The sequence below is a fragment of the Schistocerca cancellata genome, chromosome 2 (genome assembly GCF_023864275.1).
Source record: "Schistocerca cancellata isolate TAMUIC-IGC-003103 chromosome 2, iqSchCanc2.1, whole genome shotgun sequence".
NCBI classification, from domain to species: Eukaryota; Metazoa; Arthropoda; class Insecta; order Orthoptera; family Acrididae; genus Schistocerca; species Schistocerca cancellata.
Genome location: NC_064627.1, coordinates 744,582,816 through 744,601,102, shown reverse-complemented (window position 1 = coordinate 744,601,102; position 18,287 = coordinate 744,582,816). Strand labels below are relative to the sequence as shown.

Here is an 18,287-nt window from a genome sequence, read left to right as displayed (position 1 = left end):
ATCAAATTATGAGTAACATTAAGACTGCTCATAGTGTGTGCTATTATCAAGTGATAACCAGTCAAGTAATAATAATGTATCATGGGACTCACTGCGGATAGAAGAACTTATGCTGGCAAATCAAATTTATTGGTTTGGAACATTCTGGTGTATTCATAAGCAATTCTGCTTTTCCCTTTCTACTATTCCATTTGTTACTGGTCATAAACAAGATTGTTTTGGTACCATTTAAATTCAGGAACAGTAACTGCACTATTAATATATGAAAATGAAAGCTGCAGAACTGCAATACTTCAATGAAGATGGAGATAATGCTTACCGTAACATCTGCACTACAAGTTACTGAAAAATCGACTGTTATGCTTCATCACTTAAAGTTACGCAATGTACTGAGTAACAAAACAATGAAATCCATTTATAGCAAAGAAGGAATTTTTATTTAAATTTTATACTTCTCCTCTCAGATGAGTGGAAATGACAATAATAAATGTATGAAGCACTGGTATTCTCGATCATTTTCTTCCGTGAATCTACACTCAAAATAAAATTTCAAGCATTATGAGTTAGCACTAAAATGCCCTTAATGTTGCAGCACAACTAGCTGCTCTATGGTGTAAGAAATCTCTCATGAGCCTGCCCATGCCAGTTCAAAAACCTGTGCAATGGCTATGTATTTTCTCATGGCTAGCATCTGGTAGATTGAGGGTGTTGGCTCAGATTTTCTGATTGTTCATGTTCAGTACCAGCCTTTCCTATAAGAGGATATCTGCATACATTTTGCCACAGTTATCCGTCATGCAAGTGAATTCCCATTATCCATTGATGTTATCATGTTAAGCAACTCATTGTAAATATAGTTGTCCTGGTTGTTCAGAACTCTGGAAGAACTGCAGTCATTCAGATACGATCTGCGACTAGGGGTTAGGTCACAGTTGTGGATTAGTCTGTCCACAAGCTCATCCAGGGTGAGGGAAGAAGACTCTGGCCGATACAAAACAAGACCATATTTCCATCATCGGGCAGCATCTATTACGTGTGTGACCACAGATGATGGCCCAGGTGTGCTACACATGAACTCCAGTCCTAATGAGTGCTGTCAAATGCCAGGAATGGTGCAAGCATGGTCTGTGTTGATATGGGTGGTGTTACCTCACGGTAGGTCAACACCTGCTCCAAGAGTTGCTGTAGTTGCAGCTCCCGACATTTAAAAATCAGCTGTTGTTATTGTATCTGCCAGTGCTGTTTCTAAATCCTGTCACTGAAGGGGTCACAATGTAAACTTATTTTCTACTACACTATACATATAATACATCCTTAATATCTCATTGTCACTTTGAGGTCTTCTACATCAAATAATGTCTGATAGGATACAGTTAGTTTATCTATCATTAGGTAAACTTACGAAAAAGAAAAAAAAGAAAAAATATCCTTCAGTGGACGAAAAAAGCATAAAATAATAGTTCAGGAATTGTAGTTCTAGACAAGAAATATTATTCAGGAGACTCTGACACCTACTCAGTTCTATAGCCAGTAATTAACAGCACTTTGAATACTGGTGCAGATTTACAGACTATCAGGCAATGCTAATTTGTACGAGCCCAGGCAATTTTCCAAAGTTAATCAGCTGCCAGTAAGCAGCATGGATGAAATTAGCTCCAGGGGCAGCAGCAAGGTGAGGCAAAAGTGGTTGATGTGTAGTGGAATACTATGTGATGGCAGATGCTGGTGGCACCTGGCTGGTCTGGTGCGAAAAGCTCTCTGACATGCACTGCTTCAGTTCTGTTATATGTGGGTGAAGATATAGTCCTGGAGACATTTTCAAATGATCCATCACCTCCTTTTATAATCAAGAATGCATTCTAACATGCTTGTGTCCTGTTAAAATGAGCGATAGCTTTCAGCTGTGACTGCTTTTGACAGCAAAGTTTTCTTAACTGGTTGTGTCAGAAGGTGTCCCAGTGCTACAAATACTCCTCTGAAAGATTCCCCACCCCCCAAACACATACACAGAGTCAATAGGACTCTTGGTATTCCCACAATGGAAATTCAACTTAGGCAGAGCTCTGTACATTTGATACAGTGACATAGTGCAGTGACACAGTGCTTAGCACACTGAACTCTCATTCAGGAAGAGGACGGTTCAAATCTGTGTCCGGTCACCTCGATTGAAGCTTTCCGTGATTTCCCTAATTTGCTTAAGGCAAATACTAGGATGGTTCCTTTGAATAGGTACAGTCAGTTTCCCTTCCCATCCTGCATCAATCCCAAATTTTCATTTGTCACTTCAGTCTGCATATAAATATCATAAATGTTTGAGACTTCAAAAGATCTCTGGAACCACATAGTTTCATTTGATTAAAGCACCAAGGCTTGGGTTTCAGGCAGGATCCTCCACTTCATTTGATGCTGGTGTGCTATTCCAATACAGTTAGAGAGCCTCTGCAATGCTGTTTGAATTTAGCGGGAATACCAGTAGGCTAGGGCATTAATATGTAATTTGGACTGAGGAAGGAAGCATACTAGAGTAGTCCATGCAGTTGTGCAAAGTCACTGTGCCCACACAGCGTAGTCATTAGTTAATCTGTCTAGGGAGCAGGAGACCCGGGTTCAAATCCCAGCCTTGGTACAAATTTTCATTTGTCACTTCAGTCTGCTAATGTACATAATAAACATTTGAGACTTAAAATGCTCTGTGGAACCATACAAATTCATAAAATGTTTTGGAATACCTGGAAATCCTTGCAATTAAGCTAAGTAATTCAATTTTTTTCAAAAAAAAAGTGTAATAAGAACATGCACTGATCACACACACAACCTACCAGACCATCAACTTCTCTAGTTCCGTACAGAGGCAGATAGCTTGGGAGCTGCGTCCAACACAAATGATGGTTAGATTAGACATTTACAAATTAAAAATTTATTTTGTGTATAGTTCATGCATCACACACCTCACATGATCTCATCCACAGAATTGTATTTTAGTAACTTTTTAAATTAAAGTACTTATAGCTGTAGTATATACATGGGCTGCTTTAATCCAGAAACAAACCTACATGCAGAAGAGCTGGATGGAAAGCAGCCTCTTAAAAGTTTTTGTTTATGGAATGAATTATAGTTTTGCAAAGGACATAGCAAACGCTTTTCCTAAATATCATAATTACCTCTCTCTTTTCTGATACAATATCATCATCTTATTGTATCTGGGAGCTAACAGTCAACCAGTTCTACAATGCAACTTGACAAGTGCAATGTCTTTATATTAAAAAAAAGAGTAGAAATACTTAACACAAACAAAGATTTACAAGACAGTGAATGTGAATATCACACTTTGCCAGATAGAAATACATGAAACTAAAGACATTGTCACTAGTGATTAGAAATGGATTAAGAGACATCCCTCAGCAGTGGCTGGAGTGAATCCAACAAGTTTTGTAATGGGTTGAAATTTTCCATGCACTGTGTGGAATGGTACTGTCTAAAACTCAGACTATTTCTATGAGGCATCTGCTCATCATCTTCAAGTGCAAACACAGTTAGCTATTGTGGCTTGCCAATTTTTATGATGATTTGCTAGAAAAGTGAAGCTGCCGACAGGTACAGCTGTAATGTTACTCCAGGGAATGTTGACATCTGGAGCCCCATGGCAGAGAAAGCAATCACGGACTCCCCACATGTGGCATGGGAAAGGCAGGCACAAGCCTCGGACTCAAGAACATGTCTGCCCTCCAGATGTTAGTGCCTGGTTAATCCAGCGTGCCTTCAATTTCCCATCGGTGTTACCTCACTGAAATCCTGTGTCTTTAACGGTGCAAAATGTCTGGCCAATGTATTGTTTCCCACACTGCCTCAGTATCTGGTATATTCATCATATTCTTATACCCAAGCCATCTTTCATGCATCCCACCATCATTTACACTTGAACCAGAAGATGGAAGAGAAATTCTGTTCGGTGCTTCCTCAAATCTGCTGATCCTGAAGGTCCCACCACCTACATACAGCAGAAAAGCCATTCTAATGGAGGTCTCCCGTTCTTCTGACTCCTGGTTTAATGGGTGCCTGGCTGAAATGCATTGTGAATTGGATTATTGGAGTACCCCTTTTGGAAAAATGGAGATTGTATATGGCTAAGCTCTGCTGACGAACACACTCCATCAGATACAGCTTGGACCCTATGAATGAGTATCTGTAATACACTATTCTGTTCAGATGGGTGACGACAGCTTACAGCTTATAGATACAGGTTGATATGTATTAGTTTGCTAAACACACTGTGACCCAAGGAGTCATCCTCTTTTCAACAAAACCTTACATCCAGAAACAAGAGGTCTCCATTCTTCTCCAATTTAATGATGAAACATGTATTCAGATAGGAGTGAGTTTAAAATGTTCTAGAAATGAAGGAAGCCCAATGTGGCCTTATCACAGGCAGAACTATGACACCATTGGTCACAGGCAATGAATTCAATGAGATAACACTGATATGGAATTGACAACAGGACAGCTAAGCCGGGCACCAAAACCTTACCTATGCTCATATTCTGGAGTCTGTGGCTTGCAGCTGGACTTGCATGTGTTGCACATGTAGCATCTGTGGCTTGTTTCTCTAGCAGGGGATTCTGGAGTCAATGCTCCCTGAGATAATGTCTTACGTGGTCCAGCCACATTGATGTGGTCACTGCCTATGTTCAACATCAACAAGCAATAACCATTTACAGAAAACAGTTGATGGCACTAGCAGAGGAGGGTATGTAAAGCATGTTCGGTAGATACAGCAAACAATGCGGTCATCATCACAATGTGGAAACGGAACAATTTATCTGCCATCCAAAAGGACTGATCATTGGCTTTCGGGACAAGGGTAGAAGCATTACTGAAATGGCTAAGTTTGTAAACTGTTTATGTGCTGCCATGGTTAAAGTATACTGTGCAGGGCAAAATGGCCCCAAAACTGGTGCCATAGCAACTGCGGAGCAGCATGGGCCATAGATGACAGGGGGTGAACAACAGCTGCAGAGATGTGTACAAGCAAATAGACATGCAATTGTTGAGCAGCTAAGTGCTCAGGAACCAAGGGACTATTCAGCAAACATTGCTATTTACAGGGCCTTTGCAGCACGTGCCTGGTTCATTCACCCATGCCAACTGCTGTTCATTGGCAACAAAGACTGGAATTTGCTTAATGGGTGAGAAACATGGAGAAAATGTTGGCAAGGACAACAGGTCCCAATATCAAGGTGGTTCCAGACAGCACAGGTAACATGCAGTCTTCTGCTATCTGCAGACTAGCAACAAATATTTGACTTTTATCTGAAATTTGGCCTATTCAGCTACTTTTATCCTATTTGACCGAACACTGAATATCTAAGTACTACTGGGATGAATATTGAACATCTAGGTACTATTCGGCTTAATATCAAATACGTAAGATACATGGTTGTAGTCAAATACTGGTAAAATGAAAATATTGATTTATTTTATAATAATAATGTATTTTCCTTGTAATCATTAAAGAAATCAAAGGGATGTAATCAACTTTTGTATTATAAAAATTAACAAAAAACTCGGTATAAAAAAATAGATTTATGTAATCCTCGAGCACATTTTTTAAAATAATGAATGTTTATGCATTTGAATTCTCATAGTTAAAAATTAGAAGTGGAACATAAGGTGCAGAGAAATTAATTTTTCTGCATTTTTGGCAATAGTTTACTTGTTTTCTTCTCATAGATATTCCCAGCTTCAGAGAAAAGGCATTCTTAATAAACACTACTTTCTGGTACCGACAAAAATTTTGTCGCAAGATTTACCAAACACAGTAATTTATCTTTTCTTGCTGGCCACCATGTGTATGGATTGTCATGACATGATATGTTGTTAATCTATTTCAGTTCATGATATGTTTTTTTCCAACCATCTCTTCAAAGCAATCAATAAAAGATGAGTGAATAGTCTGGCTTAGATTGTGCACTTTGTTTCTCATCCTCTTGGCCCAAATAGGAGAAAAGTTTGTGCTATTGTCACTGCTTGTTTCAGAGATCCTCTTTAGGCTATCAATCAAAATATACTGCCTTATTTTTTCTCTTTGCAGTTGACTAATGAGAACATTCATTTTAAAGCATGGGTCTAAAGCAGTAGTAACCAAATAATTTTTACTTGTTGTGATGTCTTCAAATCATTTGTGCAATCCTTGCTGTATGACAAGCATCAACTGGCTTAATTTGGGTGTTAGTTCTGATATGCTCATTTTATCACGTTATTGTAATAACATACAGAAAAATTTAAGAAACACAATCATGTCCAGAATTCAAAATATTTATTTCCTCAAATGGTTGTAATAATTTCCAAAGCTGCTCTAAAAGCTCCCACTGTACAGTAGTCAGATTGGCAATATCACAGACTGCGAGATAGAGTGAAATGGCCACATTTTTGTTCCATCAGCCTTGCAAGCATACAATTCCACTGCATATTAATACCTTGCACCAATTCATGCTGATGGGGATCCAAATCTTTTTGGACAGAATGCAGTTTTTCTTGTGCAGTGCCAGAACGATTAAAACAAGTTACAATCCTCCTACCTGTTGCTATTATTTGAGTCACATTTGATGGAGCTTTCAGACAATCATCAACAATTAAATGAAGAGTATGAATGAAACAACGCACTGAGGCCAACTCTGCATTACTAACAGCTCTCACTATGTTTCATCCATTATCATGAATAACGACATGAATTTCTGCGAACTGGATGTCCCATAAACTTGCAATTTCCAGTAAACTAATCATTCTGTTTTCAGCTGCGTGATGTCCCTCAAAATGCTTGATGTTCAATACTATATGTTTGACATTCAATTCACAATCAATAAAATGTGCAGTAAAACTTAAAAAAAACTGTTTTCATTATGCAAGCATCTTGCATGTCACGGAAATATAATCAGTCTCTAAAAGTAGTCTTTTAACTGTCTTCCACCTTATGATATATTTCTGGAATTATTTTGTCTGAGAAGTAACGGCAGCTTGGTATTTTACACCAAGACAAAGCACTATTAAATCAGTCTTCTAAAATCAACCCTTTCTACTGAACCTACTGCCTCATTGCAAGTGCTATCATTCTGGCAATTAAGAGTAGGTATTTTTTTTGTTTCTTTGCCATGGGGTCATTAATATCCCATGATTTCCACATTTCAGCACATTCTTCAAAAGTCAGTTGCTTTTTTGATCTCGAAAGTTTACTTACATCTGTATCTTAATCCATAATTTTTTGCCCCTTAGGAAGCGTAGGCTGCAACTTACGATGTTCACTGCTGCATTTATTTTTCAAATGATTTATCATTCATGAAATAGTCACCTTCCTTCCAATGCCACCATGAGAAATTTTTATTTTGCTCAGTTTACACACAGTCATTTCACTTTTATGCAAATTCAAAAATAGAGACTACAATAAACTATGCTTACATATTGATTATGTGTATCAAAACTAAACTTGTCAACAAAACAAGCAGCACAGTAGCAATCAAGTGCGTGGGACTGCATGGCATGGGAGGGAGGCAAATACATTTGAGCAAGGAAAAAACATGTCGATACAATTTTCCTGCCATGTGACAGATGAATACCTTTGCCTGATATTCTACTACAAAGACCGCAGGATACTCGGTATTTGCATATGGCCAAATATACTATTCGCTGCAAGTCTTGTTGTCTACTATAAAGGCACCGAGCGGGGTGGCGCAGCGGTTGCACACTGGACTCGCATTCGGGAGGACGACGGTTCAATCCCGTCTCCGGCCATCCTGACTTAGGTTTTCCATGATTTCCCTAAATCGTTTCAGGCAAATGCTGGGATAGTTCCTTTAAAAAAGGGCACGGCCAATTTCCTTCCCCATCCTTCCCTAAACCGAGCTTGCGCTCCGTCTCTAATGACCTCGTTGTCGACGGGACGTTAAACACTAATCTCCTCCTCCTCCTCCTCCTCCTCCTCCTCCTCCTCCTCTACTATAAAGGTAACGTCACAGAAACCTCAATGACATGGCACAGTCACCATCATTAATGCATCCAAAATGTAACAGCAGCTGTCCAAATTACTGGCTATGCAAAACAGAGGTAATCATGTTGTATACCCAATAGCAGCCAATACTACCACAACAGGCGCTAGGCCTCTATTATGATGATGAATACAATCTGGCAATGCTCAATCTCCTCAGAGCCTCCACAAATAGATACAGTACTGTAAGCAGAATTGGCACTTGTCTGAAGAGATGATGTGGTGTCACGCCTGTGTCCAGGCTGCCACTGAGGTGCACCACTATCAACACACTTCTCTCTGCTTTTCCATAAAATGATGCTGCAACAATGGTCAACATGCTGACAGTCTGTGGTGCTCCAGACAATGTTGTACTGTCAATTTGGATACATGTCTCACTGCAAACTAGACCATTTCCTGACTTGAGGTACACAACATGTCAGTAAACTTATCCACAGCCATGTGAACAATACGTCTGTCCTCTTGGGCACCAGTCGTGTGGAGGCACTGAGATCCTACGTGGTGATGAGTATAGTTCATCTTCCAAATCCACTAATTCCATATTCAAATGACAGTCGCAGAATCCTGACCAATGCAGAAATATTGTGGAATGATGAACCATACTCTCAATAGGCAATTCTTCTGCTGCTGTTGAATTCCAAGATGTGCTGAGAGATGTTTCTCTTTCTTAAGTGAGATATAATACAATCTTTTCACAAACTATCAACATAAAAGTTTGATTTCTGAATGACATGCCCTTTGTGTAATCTTTCCTTGTGTACAGAATGTAGATGGTGTTATCCATAACTCCTTTGTGCAATTGTATTAAAATGCTAACCATCTGCACATTGAAGCTGTCAAATTGATGTTTGTTCAGGGTGTATACACAGACACGGAAAAAAAATTCCAGGGTTTTTCCCATATTTCCCAGTTAAAGAGACACTTTTTCCCGGGTGGAAATACACATTTTTCCGGGTGAAAATACACATTTTTCCAGGTGAAAATACACATTTTTCCAGGTGAAAATACACTTCTTCCAAGTTATGTGACAGTATACTTTCCCTTGGAACTTTAAAACTTTTCAATTCTTTGAATGGAAAAGGTTTTATACACCAGCATAGAACTTCCCAGTACAGGCCATCAAAAAAATAATGCATTTTGGAAGGATTTTTGATGCACAGTAACATGTACATTGCATATTTTTGTATTATGAAAATATAAAGATGAATTCCATCAAACACGGAATGTCAGTTTCTGAAGCACTGACTCAAGATTGTGATGTGCTTCTGGTAGCCAGTCACAGTTCATGTCACGTTATATTGCCAGAAAATGACAGCAGGTATTCAGAGCATAGGACACAAGATGTAGTCAGTCTATACCAACATCACTGTTAAGTAACATGAACACAAATAGGATAAGTTCATGGTTTAAATTAATATACATATAGTATAGCTACAAGAAAAGCTAAGCTTTCACATATAATATTCATCTTTTTTGGTGTATGTTATTATTTAAAATATATCAAACACAAAAGTGCCAGTAAAATTTAAATGACATAAATGTCTGACCTTCTGGGCCTGAAATTTTTCTAAGACGGTGGTCCTCAAAATGTTAAGTTTTGAATGAGAGTCAAATGCTCTGCGATTTAAGAAATTTATCGCACATTCTCACACGTAATGTAATTCATCTTGCGTAAAAGGAACTTTACTTTGAAGATAGCACTTCTCAAGCCACCATTCGCAATATTCTCCCATGACCTGTTATAATGAATACAGTTGTGACATCATGCTCATCGAAAGCAATTTGTTGTTATGAAATATTGCACAATCTTCGTCCTAAAGCCTTTGACAAATTTTGCTGTCATCAGAGATGTGTGCACAGTGTGCTTTGTTGTTGTTACTGGCACATTTTCTTTACAATGTAAGTTTGATATTGCTTTTCTCTTGTTTATGTTTTATTGCTGCAGTATTATTCTGCAGTAGCGGGCTAAAGTAAAATTCTTTGTTAGAGTATCAGTTCTTGCCAGGAAAAATTACAAAATATCAACTCAAAACTAAAACAATGAAAAATTTCTGGAATTATAAATAGATCCTGGGTTTTTCCCAGTTTTCTCCTAGATGAAAAAATTCCCACGTTTTTCCCCGATTTCCCAGGTGTCCTGGGGTGTATACATCCTGAGTGTTACATGCTGTCTTCATGGTGTTGAAATTTTAATGCCCTGTAGTGTATTAGCTTCATTGATCATGTCATTATGTTAAGATGATTTCACTTTCAATTATGTAACATTTCAGTGATCTTGAACTCCACATATCACATGTTTTTATGCATTAAACATAGTATTGTCTCCTAACTAAAGCTGACTGTGCCAGGATATTGTAAATACCAGTCAAGACCATTTTATTTCTGTTGATACATCTACTTGGATCATGTGGGGCATTAAGTACCTCCTTAAAATGTGTGTGTGTGTGTGTGTGTGTGTGTGTGTGTGTGTGTGTGTGTGTAGGATGAACGTTAATAAAACCAGCATACTGCAGGGACAAATTCCTGTCTGGAAATGGAGGGAAAAAACGCCTGTGAAAATGGGTCCAGAAATGCATCACTCCCATGATAGATGGCACTGACCAATGACAGTACCTCCAACCACTTGCTGTGCAGTCCTTGTGTGTTGAAGGCTGTGTGATTGACGCAGTGTACTGTAAGAAGCAGAATGGTCTGGTATTCATGTCAGGAACAAGCTGAGATGGCATTTGTGTACGGCCAAGAAGATGGAAATGGTTGAGAGGCAGCATGGCTATACCAAAACAAGTATCCTCACAGACACCAACCACATCACACAACATTTTAAGCCCTTTTTGGGCTTTTGTTTGATGATGGATCCTTCCAGACAGATGAATGTGCAGGGAGGCAGTGGACTGTGTGTACACTAGATTTGGAGGACCCAGTTCTATGGGATACTGTGACAAACCCTAGTACAAGCTCCAGGCAAGTGGCCCACCAATATGGTGTAAGCCAAAGTACAATTATGTGTATCCTGCATGACAACCATTAATACCCCTATCACCTGCAAAACACATGGAATGAACAGCCCATGGTCAGAGGAACTGTCATTTGTCAGTGCCGTCTACTGTGGCAATGAGGCAGTTCTGGACACAAGTTCACAGGACATTTTTCCTCCATTTCAAGTCAGGAATCCATCCCTGCAGTTTATCGGTTTTATTCTACATCAAATCTACATTTATACTCTGCAAGCCAGCCAACGGTGTGTGGTGGAGGGCACTTTACGTGCCACTGTCATTACCTCCCTTTTCTGTTCCAGTTGCGTATGGTTTGCGGGAAGAAAGACTGTCTGAAAGCCTCCGTGCGCACTCGAATCTCTCTAATTTTACATTCGTGATCTCCTCGGGAGGTATAAGTAGGGGGAAGCAATATATTCGATACCTCATCCAGAAACCCACCCTCTCGAAACCTGGCAAGCAAGCTACACCGCGATGCAGAGCGCATCTCTTGCAGAGTCTGCCACTTGAGTTTGCTAAACATCTCTGTAACGCTATCACGGTTACCAAATAACCCTGTGACAAAACGTGCCGCTCTTCTTTGGATCTTCTCTATCTCTTCCGTCAACCCGATCTGGTACAGATCCCACACTGATGAGCAATACTCAAGTATAGGTCGAACGAATGTTTTGTAAGCCACCTCCTTTGTTGATGGACTATATTTTCTAAGGACTCTCCCAATGAATCTCAACATGGTACCCACCTTACCAACAATTAATTTGATATGATCATTCCACTTCAAATTGTTCCGCACGCATACTCCCACATATTTTACAGAAGTAACTGCTACCAGTGTTTGTCCTGCTATCATATAATCATACAATAAAGGATCCTTCTTTATATGTATTCACAATACATTACATTTGTCTATGTTACAGGTCAGTTGCCACTCCCTGCACCAAGTGCCTATCCACTGCAGATCTTCCTGCATTTCGCTACAATTTTCTAATGCTGCAACTTCTCTGTATACTACAGTATCATCCGCGAAAAGCCGCGTGGAACTTCCAAACCTATCTACTAGGCCATTTACTGTGAAAAGCAATGGTTCCATAACACTCCCCTGTGGCACGCCAGAGGTTACTTTAACATCTGTAGACGTCTCTCCATTGATAACAACATGCTGTGTTCTGTTTGCTAAAAACTCTTGAATCCAGCCACACAGCTGGTCTGATATTCCGTAGGCTCTTACTTTGTTTATCAGGTGACAGTGTGGAACTGTATCGAATGCCTTCCGGAAGTCAAGGAAAATAGCATCAACCTGGGAGCCTGTATCTAATATTTTCTGGGTCTCATGAACAAATAAAGCAAGTTGGGTCTCACACGATCGCTGCTTCCGGAATCCATGCTGATTGCTACATAGTAGATTCTGGGTTTCCAAAAACGACATGATACTCAAGTAAAAAACATGTTCTAAAATTCTACAACAGATCGACGTCAGAGATATAGGTCTATAGTTTTGTGTATCTGCTCGACGACCCTTCTTGAAGACTGGGACTACCTGTGCTCTTTCCAATCATTTGGAACCTTCCGTTCCTCTAGAGACTTGCGGTACACGGCTGTTAGAAGGGGGGGCAAGTTCTTTCGCGTACTCTGTGTAGAATCAAATTGGGATTACGTCAGGTCAAGTGGACTTTCCTCTGTTGAGTGATTCTAGTTGATTTTCTATTCCTTGGACACTTATTTCGATGTCAGCCATTTTTTCGTTTGTGCAAGGATTTAAGGAAGGAACTGCAGTGCGGTCTTCCTCTGTTAAACAGCTTTGGAAAAAGGTGTTTAGTATTTCAGCTTTACGCGTGTCATCATCTGTTTCAATGCCATCATCATCCCGGAGTGTCTGGATATGCTGTTTCGAGCCACTTACTGATTTAAGGTAAGACCAGAACTTCCTAGGATTTTCTGTCAAGTTGGTACATAGAATTTTACTTTCGAATTCACTGAACGCTTCACGCATAGCCCTCCTTAAGCTAACTTTGACATTGTTTAGCTTCTGTTTGTCTGAGAGGTTTTGGCTGCATTTAAACTTGCAGTGAAGCTCTCTTTGCTTTCGCAGTAGTTTCCTAACTTTGTTGTTGAACCACGGTGGGTTTTTTCCGTCCCTCACAGTTTTACTCGGCACGTACCTGTCTAAAACGCATTTTACGATTGCCTTGAACTTTTTCCATAAACACTCAACATTGTCAGTGTCGGAACAGAAATTTTCATTTTGATCTGTTAGGTAGAATGTAATCTGCCTTCTATTGCTCTTGCTAAACAGATAAACCTTCCTCTCTTTTTTTATATTCCTATTAACTTCCATATTCAGGGATGCTGCAACGGCCTTATGATCACTGATTCCCTGTTCCACACTTACAGAGTCGAAAAGTTCAGGTCTGTTTGTTATCAGTAGGTCCAAGATGTTATCTCCACGAGTCGGTTCTCTGTTTAATTGCTCGAGGTAATTTTCAGATAGTGCACTCAATACAATGTCGCTCGATACTCTGTCCCTACCACCCGTCCTAAATATCTGAGTGTCCCAGTCTATATCTGGTAAATTTAAATCTCCACCTAAGACTATAACATGCTGAGAAAATTTATGTGAAATGTATTCCAAATGTTCTCTCAGTTTTTTTGCCATTAATGCTGCTGAGTCGGGAGGTCAGTAAAAGGAGCCAATTATTAACCTAGCTCGGTTGTTGAGTGTAACCTCCACCCATAACAATTCACAGGAACTATCCACTTCTACTTCACTACAGGATAAACTACTACTAACAGCGACAAACACGCCACCACCAGTTGCATGCAATCTATCCTTTCTAAACACCATCTGTGCCTTTGTACAAATTTCGGCAGAATTTATCTCTGGCTTCAGCCAGCTTTCTGTACCTATAACGATTTCAGCTTCGGTGCTTTCTATCAGCGCTTGAAGTTCCGGTATTTTACCAATGCAGCTTCGACAGTTTACAATTACAATACTGATTGCTGCTTGGTCCCTGCATGTCCTGACTTTGCCCCGCACCCTTTGAGGCTGTTGCCCTTTAGGCTGTTGCCCTTTCTGTACTTTCCTGAGGCCATCTAACCTAAAAAACTGCCCAGTCCACGCCACACAACCCCTGCTACCCGTGTAGCCGCTTGCTGCATGTAGTGGACTCCTGACCTATCCAGCGGAACCCGAAACCCCACCACCCTATGGTGCAAGTCAAGGAATCTGCAGCCCACACGGTCGCAGAACCGTCTCAGCCTCTGATTCAGACCCTCCACTCGGCTCTGTACCAAAGGTCCGCAGTCAGTCCTGTAGACGATGCTGCAGATGGTGAGCTCTGCTTTCATCCCGCTAGCAAGACTGACAGTCTTCACCAAATCAGATAGCCGCCGGAAGCCAGAGAGGATTTCCTCCGATCCACAACGACACACATCATTGGTGCCGACATGAGCGACCCCCTGCAGATGGGTGGACCCTGTACCCTTCATGGCACCCGGAAGGACCTTTTCCACATCTGGAATGACTCCCCCCGGTATGCACACAGAGTGCACATTGGTTTTCTTCCCTCTCTTGCTGCCGTATCCCTAAGGGGCCCCATTACGCGCCTGACGTAGGAGCTCCCAAATACCAGTAAGCCCACCCTCTGCGACCGCCTTACAGAGGTAAGTGTGAAAAAGAATTTCCTTCTGAAGAGAGAAACTTTAATGAGAGACGAGTTTGTGTGTGTGTGTGTGTGTGTGTGTGTGTGTGTGTGTGTGTGTGTGTGTGTGTGTGTGTGTGTGCATGGATATTTTATTAGTCAATAGTTCATTAGTTAGTGAATAGACAGATCACTTATAGTAAATAACAAACACTCATTTAAACAACTGAGAAGCTAAAGAGTTAACTGCTGCTATGAACAATAACTTTTTACACAAGGCTTAGTTTGAACAAACCTGTTTCCAATACTGCTGTCCTGTCTGGAATATTTTGTCACCTTCAAAACTCATTTCTGCTTCAAGGATTAATCCTTTTGATGTCCCAAGAAGTATTGGCCCAGTGACTGACTCAGATTCATTAGCATGATTCCATCCAACAGCTGTGACTTCATGGTTCTTGTTTCTACTAACCTGTTAACAAAAGTATTATCAACTATCAAACCTGGCAATGCTTCGCAACTGCTAAAGATATGTGAGAATGATGAGAATTGGATGTATGTCCTAATCTCCTCCTCTCTCTGTCCATCTCATCCTCCCTCTTCTCTTTATTCATAGTTTCCTCCTTCCCCTCTCTCTGTCCATCACATCCTACCACCCCGCTTATCATTGTCTGCGTCTTCCTCTCTCTGCCCATATCCCTCTGCCCGTCTACTCCTCCCTCTGCCTATGTCTCCCCTCCCCCCCCCCCCCCCCACAAAAAAAAATCGATCTCCTCTTCCGCTTTCTCGCTTTCTCTCTCTCTCTCTCTCTCTCTCTCTCTCTCTCTCTTTCTTTCTTTGAACTTGACCCTTGTTTACTGTTATTGCAAATGAAACCTTGATTGGAAATTGAGGTTGTGGTGTTGTTGAGTACTGAGAATGGCACACAGTGCAAGAAGTATCAACTGATGGAGAGATACTGCACAGCAAACTGGTATCATCAGGCACCAATGAGATATTAGTAGTTCCTAGGCACCACTGCCATGCCTCTATCCTGAAATAGCTGTGCCAGTCAGTAGGAGGACAGTTCTGTTTGAGGTCAGATCCTGCCCACTTCCAGGAAGCTCCTGTCAGAGTAGTGTCACTGTGCTGCCTACTTGCCATGACACAGCCATGTCAGCCATCAGGGAGTGAAGAGATTTCCATCTCCTGTGAACTGTGCCCATGCAACAAAGCTCTCAGAACTGTGTCAACAAGTGTCTTCGAACTTCTGTTTTTAGTGGCTGTAGTGAAGCTATAGTAAGGCCATTCTGAACTTGTATCAATTTGCCACTCAGTAATTGTGCTCATTTACTGTGTTCTGAACCACAAGTTCACTTGTGCAGTTTCATAACTACAACAAAGATAAGTTTTGCTGTAATTAATGAAGTATTACTTATTCATATGTTCTAATTAACTGCATTACTACTAGCTACCTCAGCATCCAAGAAGTCAGACACAACAGAATTTGCTTAGAATGAATGGATAAATCAGTTGAAATCATTGGTTAAAGGGTATGAGAGAGATCTATCCAGCTGCAGAGTCTGGGAGGATAGTGGTTTCAGTAGCAATATTTTGCGTACGTTTAATCTGCAAGAGTGTAGGATTACAAACTTTTGGACAGTTCAGATTCCTTGGTAGTATTCTATTCAAATGCCCATAAGCCATAAATACAACTTTCCTTGACTATGGAAAACTGACTGTGAGGAAGAAAACACATTTAAATAATATGCATATATTTTTTGCTTGAAATTATACTTATTTGGACAAGAAATATACAGGGTTACTCTAAATGATGGACTCATTTTCAAAACTTCACATTTATTCAAGTACAAATCCAAAATGAACGAACTTTATACCAATGAAAAGAGGAAGTTTCAAAGTTTTCTTTCATAATGTTTCAAATAAATTTAATAATTTGTAATTATTTTTTAATAATTATTTAATAATTAGAAATATGATAAATGTTATAAATGTTCAATGTGGCAACCATCTGCTGCACGGAAAGCATCGACGCAGTAGCCAAACTCATCCCACACACACGAAAGTGTATCTGCTGTTACCGAGCGCACAGCAACAGTGATCCATTCCGCAGATCGTTCAGAGCAGTTGGTAGAGGCAGGGACATAAACAGCTTCCTTCACATAACCCCATAAGAAATAGCAGCAGGTTGTGAGATCAGGAGATCTCAGTGGCTAGAAGTGCAAACCAGGTCCTCAAGTACCCTGTGGCTGATCCAGCACCTGAGGAAGGGAGTCATTCAAAAAGCCTCATACATCACGGTGCAATGGGGCGGAGCTCCATCCTGTTGGAAAATAAAGTCCTGGGAATCTTCCACAACTTGAGGGAACAGCCATTGTTCCAACATGTCCTGATACGTGCTTCCCACTACAGTTCTTTCCGCAAAGAAAAATGGTCCATAAACCTTTGTATGGAATATGGCACAGAACACGTTGATCTACAGTGAGTCTCTTTCATGTTGCAATGGTGAATGCGGATTTTCAAAACCTCATATGTGAACATTGTGTCTGTTGATTTTTCCACTAGGGTGGAACATCACTTCATTGCTAAAAATTACAAGCTGCAGAAATGCACCATCCTCCATCTTTGCTAGCACATTGTGAGATGCTTCTCTTTGTCACTGGGGTTGAGAGCCTGCACAAGTTGTAATCAGTAGGGCTTGTACAGCAAATGCTGTCTCAGAACTTTCCATACTATTGGTTGGGGTATTCCAAGTTCACAACTGGCTCTATTGGTAGATTTACTGGGACTGTGTACAAAACTTTCTTGAATCCGTCAGATATCATCCTCTGACATATGTGGTCGGCCTGTGCTTTTACTTTTGCACACACTCCCAGTCTGTTTAAATTGCTTAAACCAGTGGCTAATGCTTTTGTGAGTTGGTAGTTGAATACCAAATTTGGTACAAACTGCCCGCTCTGCACTCCAATTTGCAACTCACTTTTCGTGAACTCAAGAATGCAGAAAAGCTTGTGCTCCACAGCCGCCATCTCACTCACCACTGACAGTGAAACAGAATGATGGCCCCGTTGCCACACAAACTCTACTAGCCACTTCTGAAATCATCACTCCCCGCCTACCACTGCCTGCCAAAAACTTTAAAACTACCTCTGTTCATTGGTATAAAGCTTGTTCATTTTTGATCCTCACTTGAATACACACGAATTTTTGAAAATGGGTCCATCATTTAGAATAACCCTTTATATAACAATGTGTCTAGTGATTTAAATGACCTGCTATCACAAGTAAAATAGACCGCACGAAAGAAAATGAAACCACACATTTTCACAGCACAATACAGTATTTTTCCCTTGCAGTTTGTTTTAACAGAAAACCCATACAATAAAGTCTCAAAGAATTGGATGTACTGACGGTGGTCTACATCTCCACAGCATGATATTTTGATGTCGTAGCTCAATGTCTTCATCGTGCGTTTCCTGTGCTAGGCATAGTTGAACAGTGTCATATGCCAGCAAGAAGGTAGGCACACAACGTGCCATCCAAGCCGTCATGGTAGCAGGACTGTTGAGCAACATTTTCATTGTATTTGTGGCATCAAAATAAATGAGAAGTTGGGGTGGAGTT

General features: G+C 40.4%; 1 protein-coding gene across 2 annotated transcripts in view; it reads right to left on the bottom strand.

Moving 5' to 3' along the window:
• LOC126162554 (vacuolar protein sorting-associated protein 18 homolog) overlaps positions 1-18,287 on the bottom strand; it is a 329,211-nt gene that overhangs the window by 291,580 nt on the left and 19,344 nt on the right. Inside the window, exons 4-5 of one of the 2 annotated variants that reach the window (XM_049919139.1) lie at positions 14,962-15,135; positions 2,820-2,867 (exon numbers count right to left, since the gene is read on the bottom strand). In XM_049919139.1, coding sequence (XP_049775096.1) covers positions 2,820-2,867; positions 14,962-15,135 — 222 coding nt within the window. The remainder of the gene's footprint in view (positions 1-2,819; positions 2,868-14,961; positions 15,136-18,287) is intronic. The other variant, XM_049919140.1, reaches the window with a different exon arrangement.